Source organism: Leptonotus elevatus, chromosome 18 (assembly GCF_054856555.1).
Source record: "Leptonotus elevatus isolate MCC_2025b chromosome 18, RoL_Lele_1.0, whole genome shotgun sequence".
NCBI lineage: Eukaryota > Metazoa > Chordata > Actinopteri > Syngnathiformes > Syngnathidae > Leptonotus > Leptonotus elevatus.
The window spans coordinates 15,900,033-15,913,552 of record NC_141256.1 but is presented as its reverse complement, the minus strand read 5'-3'; the positions used below and the strand labels follow the sequence as shown (position 1 = coordinate 15,913,552).

General features: G+C 44.5%; 1 protein-coding gene across 4 annotated transcripts in view; it reads left to right on the top strand.

Annotated features, from left to right (window-relative positions):
- Positions 1-13,520, top strand: part of hivep2a (HIVEP zinc finger 2a) — a 56,235-nt gene that overhangs the window by 30,520 nt on the left and 12,195 nt on the right. For all 4 annotated transcript variants that reach the window (XM_086060611.1, XM_086060613.1, XM_086060610.1 and 1 more), the window contains 2 exons: positions 11,631-11,687; positions 12,037-13,288. In XM_086060611.1, coding sequence (XP_085916737.1) covers positions 12,280-13,288 — 1,009 coding nt within the window. In that variant the 5' untranslated portion in view covers positions 11,631-11,687; positions 12,037-12,279. The remainder of the gene's footprint in view (positions 1-11,630; positions 11,688-12,036; positions 13,289-13,520) is intronic.

Genomic DNA, 13,520 nt, shown 5'->3' with positions numbered 1-13,520 from the left:
ATGATGATGAAGATGATTGAGGAGTGAAAAAAGAAAGAATGAAAGAGGGAAGGAAGGAAGCAGGTCAGAATGAAGTCAGAGTTGAGGGATTGGGCGGGACCAGATGGGAAACACATGCTGTCAGATACACACACACACACACACACACACGCACGCACATGATGACCTCTTGACAGCAGATGGAGAGATGACACACACGCACACACACACAATCTGTCACACAGCATATTTCCTCTGTCGCCAAAAGAGCAAACGGCATGCTGGGTAATGGAGTCTTGCTGCCTCAAATATTATTATTATTATCATTATCCATCCATCCATCCATTTTCTTGTCCTCACAGGGGTCATTATTATTATTATTGTTTTTATTAGTGTTATTATTGTTATTGTTATTATCATTATTATTATTATCATTAGAGCCCCACCAATGTGGATTTTTTTAGGCCAATGCTGATATAGATTTTTAGAAAAACATACCGATTACCGATTAATTGGTCGAGTAATATAAAAAAATATATATTGCGTTAAATATTTGTAGTAAATCTAGAATTTCCCTTTGGGGTTCGAATGAAGCTCATCTATGTCCATCGTTCAATTTTCCTGGTGCTGATGTATGATTGTAATATCACGATAATATTTCATCATACATTTTTCATGAAGATCAGTTTTTTTCCTGATGAGCCGCGAAGAATGACAGAAATGAGCAGAACATTTATATTGAATCTTGATAATAACATTCATGGCTGCCGGTTGCCAGTTTGAATCTCACCTGAGGGCTACTTCTCGGGAAGTCGAATTTACGAGGCATCGCGGGTGCCGGTCGGGCACGGTTTGAAACGCCGTGGTTCTTCCCGGCCTATAAATATGATGATAAATATTTGAGCAGTCCCATTAGAGCGCCAGGTTGTCTCATCACGCCAGCCTCGTCCCACCTAATGGTCTTGTCGGGCCCGCGGGCCAGCCGGCTAATTAAGAGCCAAACACGTTCAACAAGTTGAGACTGTTCATTAAGGCTGATTAATTAACAGCGCGGAGGTTGGTTAGCGACCGGTGTGATTAATTCAAGCAAGCCAGAAGGTGAGGAATGGTCGCGACCCCCGGGTGGAGGAAAGGGACGCCAAAAAAGAAAGATTGATGGGCCCAAAAAAAGGGAAATTTAGGAGGCGCCGGAATAGAAAAGTCAGATGTGATTTAGTGACGTGGAAATGAAGAAGAGCAAACGGAAGCTACAAAATGGAGGCGAGGCGCCAAATCACTGAAGAAAAGATCATTGACTTCATTCCAACACTTGCATGATTAAAATGTGTGTCGCTGACGTATTTTATTTGGTTGCTTTCAAGCAAAAGGGCATAACTTTTGTTTTGTTTTTGCAGTAAGTGAACAATATCACATTTTTAACATGATACTTTATATAGTACATTAAAATAAATTGCACATTTTAACCTAATCGCTCACAATTTAATATACAAAATCTCATATTTCACATTTTAACGTAATCAATTTCACATTTTAACGTAATCAATTTCATATTTGAATGTAATAAATGTCATATTTCAACATTATAAATTCACATTTAAAGTAGTGAATTTCAAATTTTAATGTAATAAATTTCATATTTTAACTTAATAAATTTAACACTCTTTACATAATAAATTTCACATTTGAACGTTATAAATGTAACATTTGTAATTTTTCAACATAATAAATTGCACATTTTAAAGTCATAATTTTCACATTTTAATGTCATAAATTTCATATTTTATTGTACCATTATCTACAGTGCAATTCAATGCATACTGCTACATTCATGAAAACTGGGAAATTTGAGTTTCACGCCTCCAACATCTACTTCCTCGTCGTAATGCAGTCGTGTTAAATTGACCGGTCGCCAATCCATTGACCAGTCGCACATACACGAGCCTTGACGGCCACATTCACAACAAGACAATATTTTCCGATTGCCAGCATTCGTGTCCTATTCTGGCCAAACTAAAAACAAGAAGTAGCAGGAAGGAAGCGCAACGCAGCATCAGGCGGCGATGTGTCACATGTGGCGGGGAAAATTTGGGAGGATTTTTCAGGCACAAAGTGAACGAGAGAGGGATGATTTCCTTGGGGCCATCTGTGCTCGCAAGACTTTTTTGCTTGTCGATGTTAGTCTTGCACGCGCACACGCACGCGCGCACGCGCACGCACACGCGCACGCGCACACCTCCTACCTACCTGCTGCTCGTCGGATGTGAGGGGCGGGAAACATTAGCGTTGTGTGGGTGAGCAGGCAGCACTCATCTGTGTGTGTCTCTGCGTGTGTGTGTAGGTGGCAGGTGAATGACTACTGTCTCCAACACCTGTTACGCACACACTGGATCAGAATGTTTGCCAGTCCAGATTCTGGTTCTGGTTCTTTTTATTGAGAAGCGCCAGTCCCGACCGACATCTCTTCAACGTAACGTTTTTATTCTTTTTCCGCTGTTGAACGTTCCGCGGGACGCCGGCAATCTGGCGTGTGATGCAACGGCGGGCAACATGGCCTCCAGCAGAACTTCCTGCCTGCCTGAGAAACAAACGAGCTGAGCGGAAAGGAAGTGAGGGGGTGCGTGAGGAAGCCGTGGGGGGGGGGGGATGGGGGGGTTGGCGGGGTATGCAGATGAACGGAAGTGGCAACGCGCACACACACACACACTCGAAACTGAAAGGAGGCTAAAGATGACGATAACGATAACGAAGATGATCGCATGCCGAAAAGGCGTGACCCGATGGAGATGGTTCTTTCGCAGTTCTAGATGAGGCCGGGCTGTTTGTAGATGGGTCCATCTGGTTTCTGGATCGCTCCAGAAGTGCTGCTTGTCAGTGGGTCTGCTTGGTTCTAGATAAGTCCAGACGAGTTTAGTCGACACTGGATGTCACCGGATGGTTCTGGATAGTTTAGATGGTCTTGCTGGACCGGTTTAAGTCATTGATGCTGTAGTGGTCCACTTCTTGTTGATGATACCAGAAGACCTCTATTGTGGTCTAGTTCGTTTAAGAGGGTTTTGCTGACGGTTTTGCCTGCTTGGGACAGGAAGGTTCTATTTGAGTCTCGCTTTTCCCATCTGGTAGGAGGTTCTAGATGGGAACGCAAGGTTCCTTTTTGGTTCTAGCTTCTTCCAACTGGTAGGCGTGTCTACTTGGTACCACATGGGCCGAGATCAGTGGTGTCCCAATTCGGTCCATGAGGGCCGGTAGGTTTGGTCTATAGAGGCTTGTAACTGCTTGTAGACGGGACCAGAAGGTTCTATTTGGTTCATTTCTTCCAACTGGGAGATGGTTCTACCTGGTTCTGGATGGGCCTAGATGAATCTGCCTAACTGGTTCCAGCTAGTTGTAAAATGCTGCTAAATGTATATATATATTTTTTTTTTAAAGAAAGAATTTTGATCGGACTAGCAGGTTGGTGCTATTTGGTGCTAGCTTGTTCTGACCGGTTTGAGATGTTTCGAGCTTGTTGTAGCCGGTTGTAGCCGGTTGTAGACGTGTCTCGTTGGCTCTGGATTTGTGAGGAACGGAGGCGGTTTGTGACTCGTTTATGTATTTGGGTACGTCTGGAGGCCTTTTCTGACAGTGACTGAGCTAAAACAAAAAAACAAAAAAACAAAATTGAGCTTTTTTTGTTTTTCGGGAGCCGTCACATCACGATTTCAACGCGCGTGTCAAGGCCCCGATTGTGACGTCGTGGGAATGACACGAAGAGAGCGTCTCGCCCCCACGGAGCCAGCTAAACATCTCAGGGTGTTTATGGGTGGAAAATCACAGCAGTCCTCATTTTTCTTTGCTGCCCGAGCGTGATGTCATCGGACGTCTGGGACGCTCGCTGCTTCCCATCAAGCTCCTCCCGCCGTTTCTTGCGCCTGACAATCGGCGAAAGGAGCGCTTCTTTTTCACCAACGGATGATTCCTGATTCCAATAAGGAGCGCTTTGACGTGCTCGTTCCGATGCCCTTCAATTGTTCTGAGTCTGAACCTCTGGGTTCTGTCTGGAGTTTTTTTTTAATGAGGCGAGTCAGAAGATGTGCGAACGTGGACCACAAAAGGACAAAGTCTGTTTTGGAATCATTCACTCATTCACTGTACAATATCTTTTTTTGATATAGTTCAGTCATCCGTCAAATGAAAAACATTTTAAAAAGCTACTCGGGCTGTTAATGATGTCTTTAGAGCGCCTCATCATTGGCCCTGAGTGCACATCGTGCAGAGAAAGGAGGATGAACAAGAAGGGGGGTGGGGGGGGGGTATTTTTTTAAAGTCCTTTAGAGTGCCTTGTTGTCGACCGTGAGTGCTTGCATGTCATGGAAAAAATTTATGTAATTTTTAGGTTAGTTTTTATTAGTTTCAGTATTAGTTTTAGTTTTTTAAACTGTTCGACCTTGGAAATACCAAAATAAATAGTAATTTTTTTAAAGAAGCTATTGTATGATAGTAATTGACAAAAATTAAGGATTTTGTTTTTTTAATGTAAGATGTAGTTTCAGTGAGCATTTTAATTTTATTTCCTTAACGAAAATGTTTTTATTTTATTTTTTATTTTGTGATGTTAGTTTTTGTTAACTATCCTTGCTTGTTGTTGGCCTGCGTGAAATTGGTGGATTTGGAAAAAAAATTGGGGGGGGGGGGTAATTGTTGTAACAGTCAGTCTGTGGAAAGGAGCTTCGCACTGGCATGGCTGTTTTAGAGTGCCTCGTTGTCACAATAGGCTCTAATTGTTGTGGTCATATGAAAGATGCTAGACAAATTGCCGTCCAATTTTCTAGGTTTATGATTGCCAGTTGACAGCTGAGCGAGGGGGGGGGGGGGCTTTTAGTGGACACGCCCACATTATTCCACAGATTTTCACTTGGCAATTTTTTGTAACTCTTTACATTCTGTAGCCTTGTTCACAACATTGTGTCAAATTTACAAGACGTCTATTTTCATCTGAGTCCCCCGTTTGAAACAAAACGACCTTGTGACGAGAAGTCGCACTTTGGCGGCCGGGGGGAGTGTTTCCCAACACAGCCCCAACGTCCGGCCGGCGTCCGCAAAACAAGCGCACCCTTTCCTGTGTCCATCGTGCTTCCTGGAGGATTCTGCACACTGTTGTGGAAAATCTAATGAAGCTGCACGCACACACACACACACACACACACACAGTGAGCGTAATAGTTTCAAGGCTGGCCCAGCAGCTCTGTGGAAAATATGACTGCCTTCTCTTTTCCACTGGCAATTTACACCAACAGGACGGCTGTTTTTTCCCTCCTCACCTCACCTCACCTCACCTCACCCCCACGCAACCCAGCGCACACCTCCGCCCCCCTCGTCCCCGTCCTCCCCCACGGCCGTGCTCTCCTAAATGGAAACCCGCAGCTCCCCTGACAGATGCAGATACGACACAATACACGCCGCATGTGCATGGAATTTCTCAACCGGTTCAATCGCTTGCTGTGTCACTTTTTGTGTGTGTGTGTGTGTGTGTGTGTGTGTGTGTGTGTGTGTGTGTGTGTGTGTGTGTGTGTGTGTGTGTGTGTGTGTGTGTGTGTGTGTGTGTGTGTGTGTGTGTGTGTGTGTGTGTGTGTGTGTGTGTGTGTGTGTGTGTGTGTGAGAACTCCAAGCTGGCAGGACAGCAAGAACACAATCTCTCTCTCACACACACACACGTACACGCACGCACACGCACACGCACGCACACGCAGCGTTTTAACAGGAAGTTATTCCAAGCCTGGAACATTATTACGTGAAAACAAGCCACATTTGTGTCTTGTTGCATAATCCTTCTTGCGTCTCGACGCCCTGCAGCAGCAAATATGTCTGCCGCTCTTTCTCCCTCTATGGACTTCACAAGGTGAGGTTTTGGGGTGAACCTAAAATGCCTGAGAATGTTCACAGGTGGAGCTGACGGGCAGAATTCCAAGCAGGTGTTTTGAGCCCTGAACGGAGCATGAAATGTTGCGCTTGAATTGGAATTGTTTATGACTGACCTGGCCGATCACGAAGGATGGGAATTGAAATTTCATTTGATTTCCAGGACTAGCTTTTAATTATTAATTAAATGAATTATTTTATCAATTATGCCATGGATGAATTAAATAATCAGATTTTTTTTTAAATAAATTTTTGACCAATTTACTTTTGATTTAACTTCTGATATTTTTTGTACCCTTCATCTGACTAATATATTTGACCAATACGATTGGTATTTATTAAATATTTAGGAGGGTGTGTGCACTTATGCAACCACGTCATCAGTTGTTTATTTTTTACTTCCACTCTGTTTTGTGTACTACAAGTAACTAAATAGTTTTAAATGGTTTGCTCTCATTCTTGAATAGCACAAAATCTTGCAATTTCAATAGGGGTGTGTAGACTTTTTATATCCATTGTAGCATCATTATTTACTGCTGATATACTGTAAATACATAAAAAAAAAATAATAATAAATAAAAAAGATAACTACATAGGAATGTTTTTTCTTAATTGTATGCATAATTTTGACCTTTAGTGCCCTTTTCTTGACCTACCCCACCCCCCCCCCCCCCCCCCCCCCAAAAAATGTGTTCCCGTGCTTGTTAAGTGCTGTGAAAAATTGGATGGATGGATATTGTGACCACTCGGGAGAAAATTGGACTTCATTTTGTAATTTTCTGCCTTTTGTCTGGAAAATGGGCCTTCTCGTAATATTCAGCATTTTTGTTCCGGGAAAGAACAAAACATGGAGATCTTCTTTGGAGGCATGAGCAGCGTCGTAAAAGCCTCAACCATGTGATCGCCCCCTGGTGGTTGGCTGACTGGTTGAGAAAGTGGCGATTAGATAAGCAGCACAGCAAATGTAAACAATCGCTGAAGATCGGCTTCATTTATGAGTTGCAACCAAGATTGTGCTCCCGATTAAAGATCGATGAATCGCCCCACTTGCACGTTGATGCTGCGTTTGAGGTTTTTTTCAAGTGCGAGCGAGCGATCGAATCTATCTTTTTTTTTAAAACGCTTACGCCCCGGAACATGCGTGGATTGCGCAACGGAAGCTTTTATAACAAGCGCTCGGCAACTGTGACCTTGGCAAACCGAATACATCCTATTCCCACGCGCGCGCACACACACACACACACAGATGTACACACACACACACACACACACACTCACAGCTGCTGGTGCTGCCACCTCCCACGCACGCACTCTCACGTATACATTTGTCGGACAAAAATATCCAACCGTGTAGTTGACTTCCTACCTGTGCCGTCTACAGTCTTGAGTTGTGCGTGTGTGTTTGTGTGTGTGTGTGTGCGTGCTCATTCCAAGTTCAGATAAAGTTCATTCGATTCATCTTTTTTCTTCTACTTGTTTTTCTTCTTCTTCTTCCCTCCATTGTTTTGAGTCTCCCGTGGCATGCGTTTCCACGGTAACGCACTCCTGATTGACAGCCGGGCGTTGAAACAAAACATGACTTGGTGGTGACTTATTAATGACTCTTTTTAGAGTTATGTAACATTTGGGGAATATTTCAGGATAATGATTCTAAAGTTGGGGAGTCCCCAGAAAATAATTTGCAATGAATGTTTAATTGTATTTAATCATTTAGTTGTATTTACATAACTGTGACGAATCTGCTACTTGGCAACTTGCAAGACTTGCAAGTTGATTTTGTGACGCGGAACGACGTTCAAAAGCCCGTTTGGCCTATTTGAGGCCGTCCTGGCACCCGCTTGGCAAACTGTCATGATGAGCGTCTTCCTCCCGCCCTCGCGCCGCTCCGTGTTTTTATTCTCCTCTGCAGGAGGAGACGTTCGCTCAAAGCCAAAAAAAGTGGCCAACAGGCGCAATTCTAAAAAGAAAAGAAGAAGAAAAAAGAGCGCAAGTGAAGTCTGATGTGCTGCATTTGGATCCGATTTCGGTTTTGACTTTACATGTTCTGTTTAAAATAGCAATAGGATGTTTTTTTTTTTTGTGGTGGCGGTAATATTATTCTATTTCTCCTGAGCAAATATGACTTCATCACATGCTCGACAAAGTGCAATTTCTGGAGAAATTGCATGGAAAATGCTGAATGCTAAGATTTGAATGCATTATGAAGTCAATTGAAAGATGAATTGCAGTAAAGCAAGGAAATGTGAACTGCAATCTGCGTAAGGTGGGATTCGAACCCTCGCCTCCACCGTTGACCGCTGGACCATTGCTGCAATCGAGGAGTCTGTGACGTGCTACTGAAATACTTCAGCATAACGAAAGCTAGCATTGAATTTGAATTTTGAATGACATCAAAAATAAAAGCTGTGAAAGAATTTGACAATAATCACTCTTCAAAATTGCATTTGTACTCAAATGTAGTTCGTCCAAGCAGGATTTGAACCCTGGTTCAATGTGGTGACAGACAATTGCTCTAACCACTGAGCTCACTTGATTTCAGTGAAATTATAATGCATTTCTTGATATGATAGTCAGAGGTGGGATTTGAACCCGCAACCTCCTGGTTTCCAGGACTTTCAGCATTCCTACAAATATTTTTGCCTCCTTTTTTTTTTTCTGGAAACAACTGCACTTCATTCCGGTAACATTCTGCTTTTTTTTTTTTTCTCCGTTCTTTTCTGGAATCGAATCGTCCAAATGTGTCAAAGTTTGAAATGACTTCACATTTCTATTACGATCGCGTGCCACATGATCGTTCATAAGCCATTCACGCACACACACACACACACTCGGTTGGAGCAAAACTGGAACATGAACTGAAACAATACGTCAAAGAGAGCCAAGCCAGAACGTGGTGCCAGCCGCCCTCCGTCGCCCCCTTGCTGACTCGTGCCATCGAACCCCCCCCCCCCCCACACCCCCCTTCTCCCATCGTTGCTGTCTAAAAGAAGTTAATCAGTGAATGGAAAGCATTAGTAACGCCTTTTAATCATTTAAACGTTGCCTGACCACACAAAGTCCGACAACATACTCGGAAATGTGAACCCTGCTTTTGTGTGTGTGTGTGTGTGTGTCACATGAAGCTTATCCTGATTGGTCCATTTAGGAGGCCATTAACTTCCCTTCTTTGTTCTGGCTTGCGAGCCGTGCGTTTTGTAGCTTTCGGTGGGCACTTCGCCCACTTAAGCGATCGCGTCAACGCAATTGGACAAACCATCGAAACGATGCAAAAATGCAACAAAAGTATTGGAACAGACGTTATTCAACGAACTTCAAATGAATCACGTTGAATATTTGGAGGCGTAACCTTTACGAGCAATAACTGTATCGAACCTGTGTCCCGCTGGACTGTTGCATTCTCCATTTGAAATGCTTTTCCAGGCCTTTACTGCAGCCTCTTTCAGTTCTTGCTCGTTTCTTAGGGTTCCTCCCGGCAGGAGGTAAAAATGCATACTTTATTGGGTTATGGTCTGGGGATTGACATCCCCTCCTCCTTGTTGTGTTGGCAGTGTGATTTGGGTCCAAGTGTCTTTCAGTAAGTCCTCCTCGGCAGTAGTTGGCGCTATTCTGTGGCAGTTTGACCCAAGGTCTTGAGGTATTCAAAGAGTGAAGACTTTAACTGGTATTGGTCTGGGAAAAAAATGGTATCCAACCTGAAGCACTTTATAATAAATATTTCTCAAATAACATGACAAAAACATTTTAAAAATGTCAATAAAATACATTATACTGACCAGAAATGCACATTTTTAAGGCCACGGGGAGATAAGATTGACATGGTAACTAATAGCCTGAAATTTGATTGGACAAAAAAAAATGCTCTCAGCCAAGAAACACCAATTTCATAGAACAACATGGAATGATTGGTCACCATTGACCGGCGACCAATCCCCATTTGTCCTCTGACATTGGCGACCAGTCAATTTTTTGTCTAGTATGCATGCCCAGCTTGCTATTCACTGGCAACTCGTCCGTTGTCTGTCCGTATCAGATTTGCCATCGACGAGTAAACACACGCAATGCAGTAAAAGATACGACAGGAAACAGATTTGCAATGATGACTATCATTTATCTCTCCTTTCTGACAGCGACCTGCTGGTTTTCGTGTGCGTTTTCGCGTGTTAGGCTATTCTGATGACTTCCTGCCAATGCGAATGTGGAAAGCACGCTAAACGTTCGCGCACACCGGCCCTGATTGACCTCAAGAAGACCGCATCAGACATTCATGCAAAGTTCTCACCGTGTTCGGACGAACAGTCTTTTGGTTTGTTTGTCAGTTAGCGAGTTCGAGGCTCGAAATGAGCAGTTTGCGAGGCCAAATTAGCATTTTGCCCCTCATTAATCGCGTTGATTAGCAAAACTGAGATTTAACCACCAAGACTTCTCAAATGTTTTGCTAGGCTGCGTTGCTCACGCACTAGCTAGCTAGCAACGCGATTTGGCTAGCTACTGCGCTTCTGTGGTGGCGAATAAGCTATATTTCTGGCAAGTATCGTTCTAACCAAGGGAGAAGCCATGCTAATTGCTAAGCTAACCCAAGATTGACGCATCTTAGGTGTTTGGGTGATGGAGGCCACTTTTCAACAAACATCTGGCTCATACCGTGTCACAGCACGAGAACATCCAACATTGAACAGCAGAAAATAAAAGTATAAAAATGTTTATATCAGGAAAGTTATTTGTTTACTTTCACAACAGAGTCCTGAGTTTTGATTTTGACTTATCATGATCTTTTTTCTTTTTTTTTTTTATCAATTTATTTAGCTTTGCTTCCAAAACAAGAAAATACGATTTGCTGCTATATGAAATGTGAAGAGCTAACAACTGTCGATTGTGTGAAAAACAAAAACAATTGTTCACTAATTTGTCATTTTTATTGTTTCATCAAAACCCTTGCTTTAGGGTATAAAACCGCAAAAACAAAAACAAATTTGCTGCACAAAATTTCGAAAATTTGCTCCTCAATTGAAGTCATTTGATTTACAAAACTGTTTCGAAACGATTTGTTTTTTTCGAGCCTTGTTGTTGATCATTCATTCACACGGCACAGTTTCCACCATTTGGTCCGCGTCATCGTCATATGTTGGCATTGCGTTATCGTCCGGCATAACGGCATGATGGCGCCGTAAGCTATTTGTTGGAATTGAATCGGCCTAAAAAGAGGGAAGTGTCTAAAAATAGCTCTTCGTTATACACCTGCTGAGTTGTGCTTTGTTAGAACATCTTGTAAAACTTCCTTTATCTTTGTTATCAAAATATGTACTGCGGTGTCAGCTTTCTCTCCTCCTGTTTGTGTGTGCGTGGGAGCTGCACCCCAAAAGGGGGGGGGGGGGGCACTAAACCAAGATGCTGATCATTGCTCTTCAACTTCTTTGGACACCTACACGCACGCACACGCACACACACACACACACACACACACAATGATACTCCCGCGTCACTTCCTCTGAGCTATTTATATCGGCCTTTGTGTCTTTTTAGGAACAGCGTGGGTATGCTGTGCTCTAGTGAGTCACAGAGTGGAGGGAGGGTGGGTTCAGGCGGGCCAAGTGGCAGAACAGGCAAAAAAAAGCACAGTTGGATGCGAAAAAAAAAATAATAATAATCAAAATAAAGCAGAGACGACGTTTTGAGTCTTCGCTGCATTGCGTTGTCGTATGTTATGACGGCTGCAACGCGTATGACGCTCACCCGGTGGCTTTTTTGTTGTGTTGCAGGTGCGAGCGAGCGTTCCAGGCGCGGACGTGGATCGTCATCGACAAGCAACTTGAAAAGTTAGTATTTGGCATTGAGGGGGGGAGCCGTCGCCTTCTTTGGAGGTTGGCTGTTCGCGAATTTGCTGAAAAACTGGCGTGAAAAAACTGAAAGGCCCACAAGACACCACAAGAAGGGCGCTTAAACCGGTCTAATAGGAAAGTAGTGCCTATAGATGCCATAAGGTGACACCTAAACACTACTTTTATATTAGCCAGAGCTTTGGTGCCATCTTGTGGTGTAATATGGCATTTCAGAAAGGGCACAAAAACAACGACTCAGACCCACTTTTGTGTGAATAGCGGGGATTTAGTGTATAAAGGTTGATGTACAGTTTTTCACACTTGGCCTTTTTGTGTCCCCATCCAGATCAGGCCCAGAAGTGTCTTCCTTCAAGTGAACTGGACACAAAATAAACGAGACGAAATGAGAAGAGACGTCTGATGTTTTCTACTAAAGTTCCCACTTTTTGTTTACACTTCTTGCTCCACTTTTTCCGCAATGGCCACCACCAAATGTTGGGTTAAGATGGCCGACGGCGCTGGGACTCTGTAAGCCTCCAGGAGTCGTGTGCCCATCGCCCTTCTCCTGTCTCCTTCCCGCTTCTCACAAATGGAAGCTCGCGAGTCTGCTGCCAGTGGCGGCGGCGGCGGCAGGCAGCAGTGCCCAAATAAGGACGCGGCCAAGGAGAAGATGCCTCTGCAAAGGAAGTGGGCGTCGGAGCCTTCCACCACCGCCAAGCGAGGCACTTTTGATGACCCGGCAGCGAGACACCGTGAGGGTTTGCCGTGCGGCGCTAACGTGGCATCAGCACCCCAACATAGCTACGCCATCACCGGGAATTCTGGGAAGCTGCTATCTGGACATTCGTCGGTCGGGGCAATAGGAGGCCCGCCGCCATCTCAAGACCCCCAGGGGCCCTTGGCTCAGGGCTTTCCGGGGGGGTACTCCTACCAGTTGGGCCAACCATACCCTCAGCATCCGCAGACTGAACGCTTCCACTCGGGAGCCAAACCCCAACCAGGACTCGAGGCACACGCCTGGCCTTTTGCCGGACAGTTGCCGTCAGACGAACTGTACTCCGTGGGACACCCGGGACATACTCACACCCACGGGGCCGGGGCGGGGGCCGGGAGGTTCCCCCGGCAAAAATCTCCAAGTTTACCTAGCTCCTTTGTACCGTATTCCCAGACGGGTCCTGACCCAGGAGACGAGGGCTACGGTAAAAAGGAGCAAAAACCCAAAAAGCCTGGAAAGTACATTTGTTACTACTGCGGCCGAGCCTGCGCCAAGCCCAGCGTCCTGAAGAAGCACATCCGCTCCCACACCGGCGAGAGGCCGTACCCTTGTGTGCCCTGCGGCTTTTCCTTCAAAACTAAGAGCAACCTTTACAAGCATCGCAAGTCCCATGCTCACGCTATCAAGGCCGGACTGGTGCCATTTTCGGAACTGGCCGGTTCCCGAGGCGGCGACTTGGATCAGGCTGGGGGCGATGCCGAGGTCCACTCGGATGGCGAGCAGAGCACGGACACGGATGAGGAAGGAGTGGAAGGAGCCACCATACTGACCGACAAAGACGGATCCATTACGCAAATCTCGTTCGAAGCTGACAAGAGTCCAGGTAATCTAGAATATTTATGTCTTTGTTATCCATGCTATGGTAATCCACCAATGTTGAAGTCCACAAACCAGGGAAAGGCTTTAGCTATTTATGTAAAGACAAAAGCTGTAATATAAAACAAACCTTTATTCTAGATTTGTACATGTTTTACTTTCTGCAGTTGTTCAACCACATTCGATTCCGGCATAGATCCTCTTAACAGTGTTGATGGTCTTCAGTCTCATTCTCATAT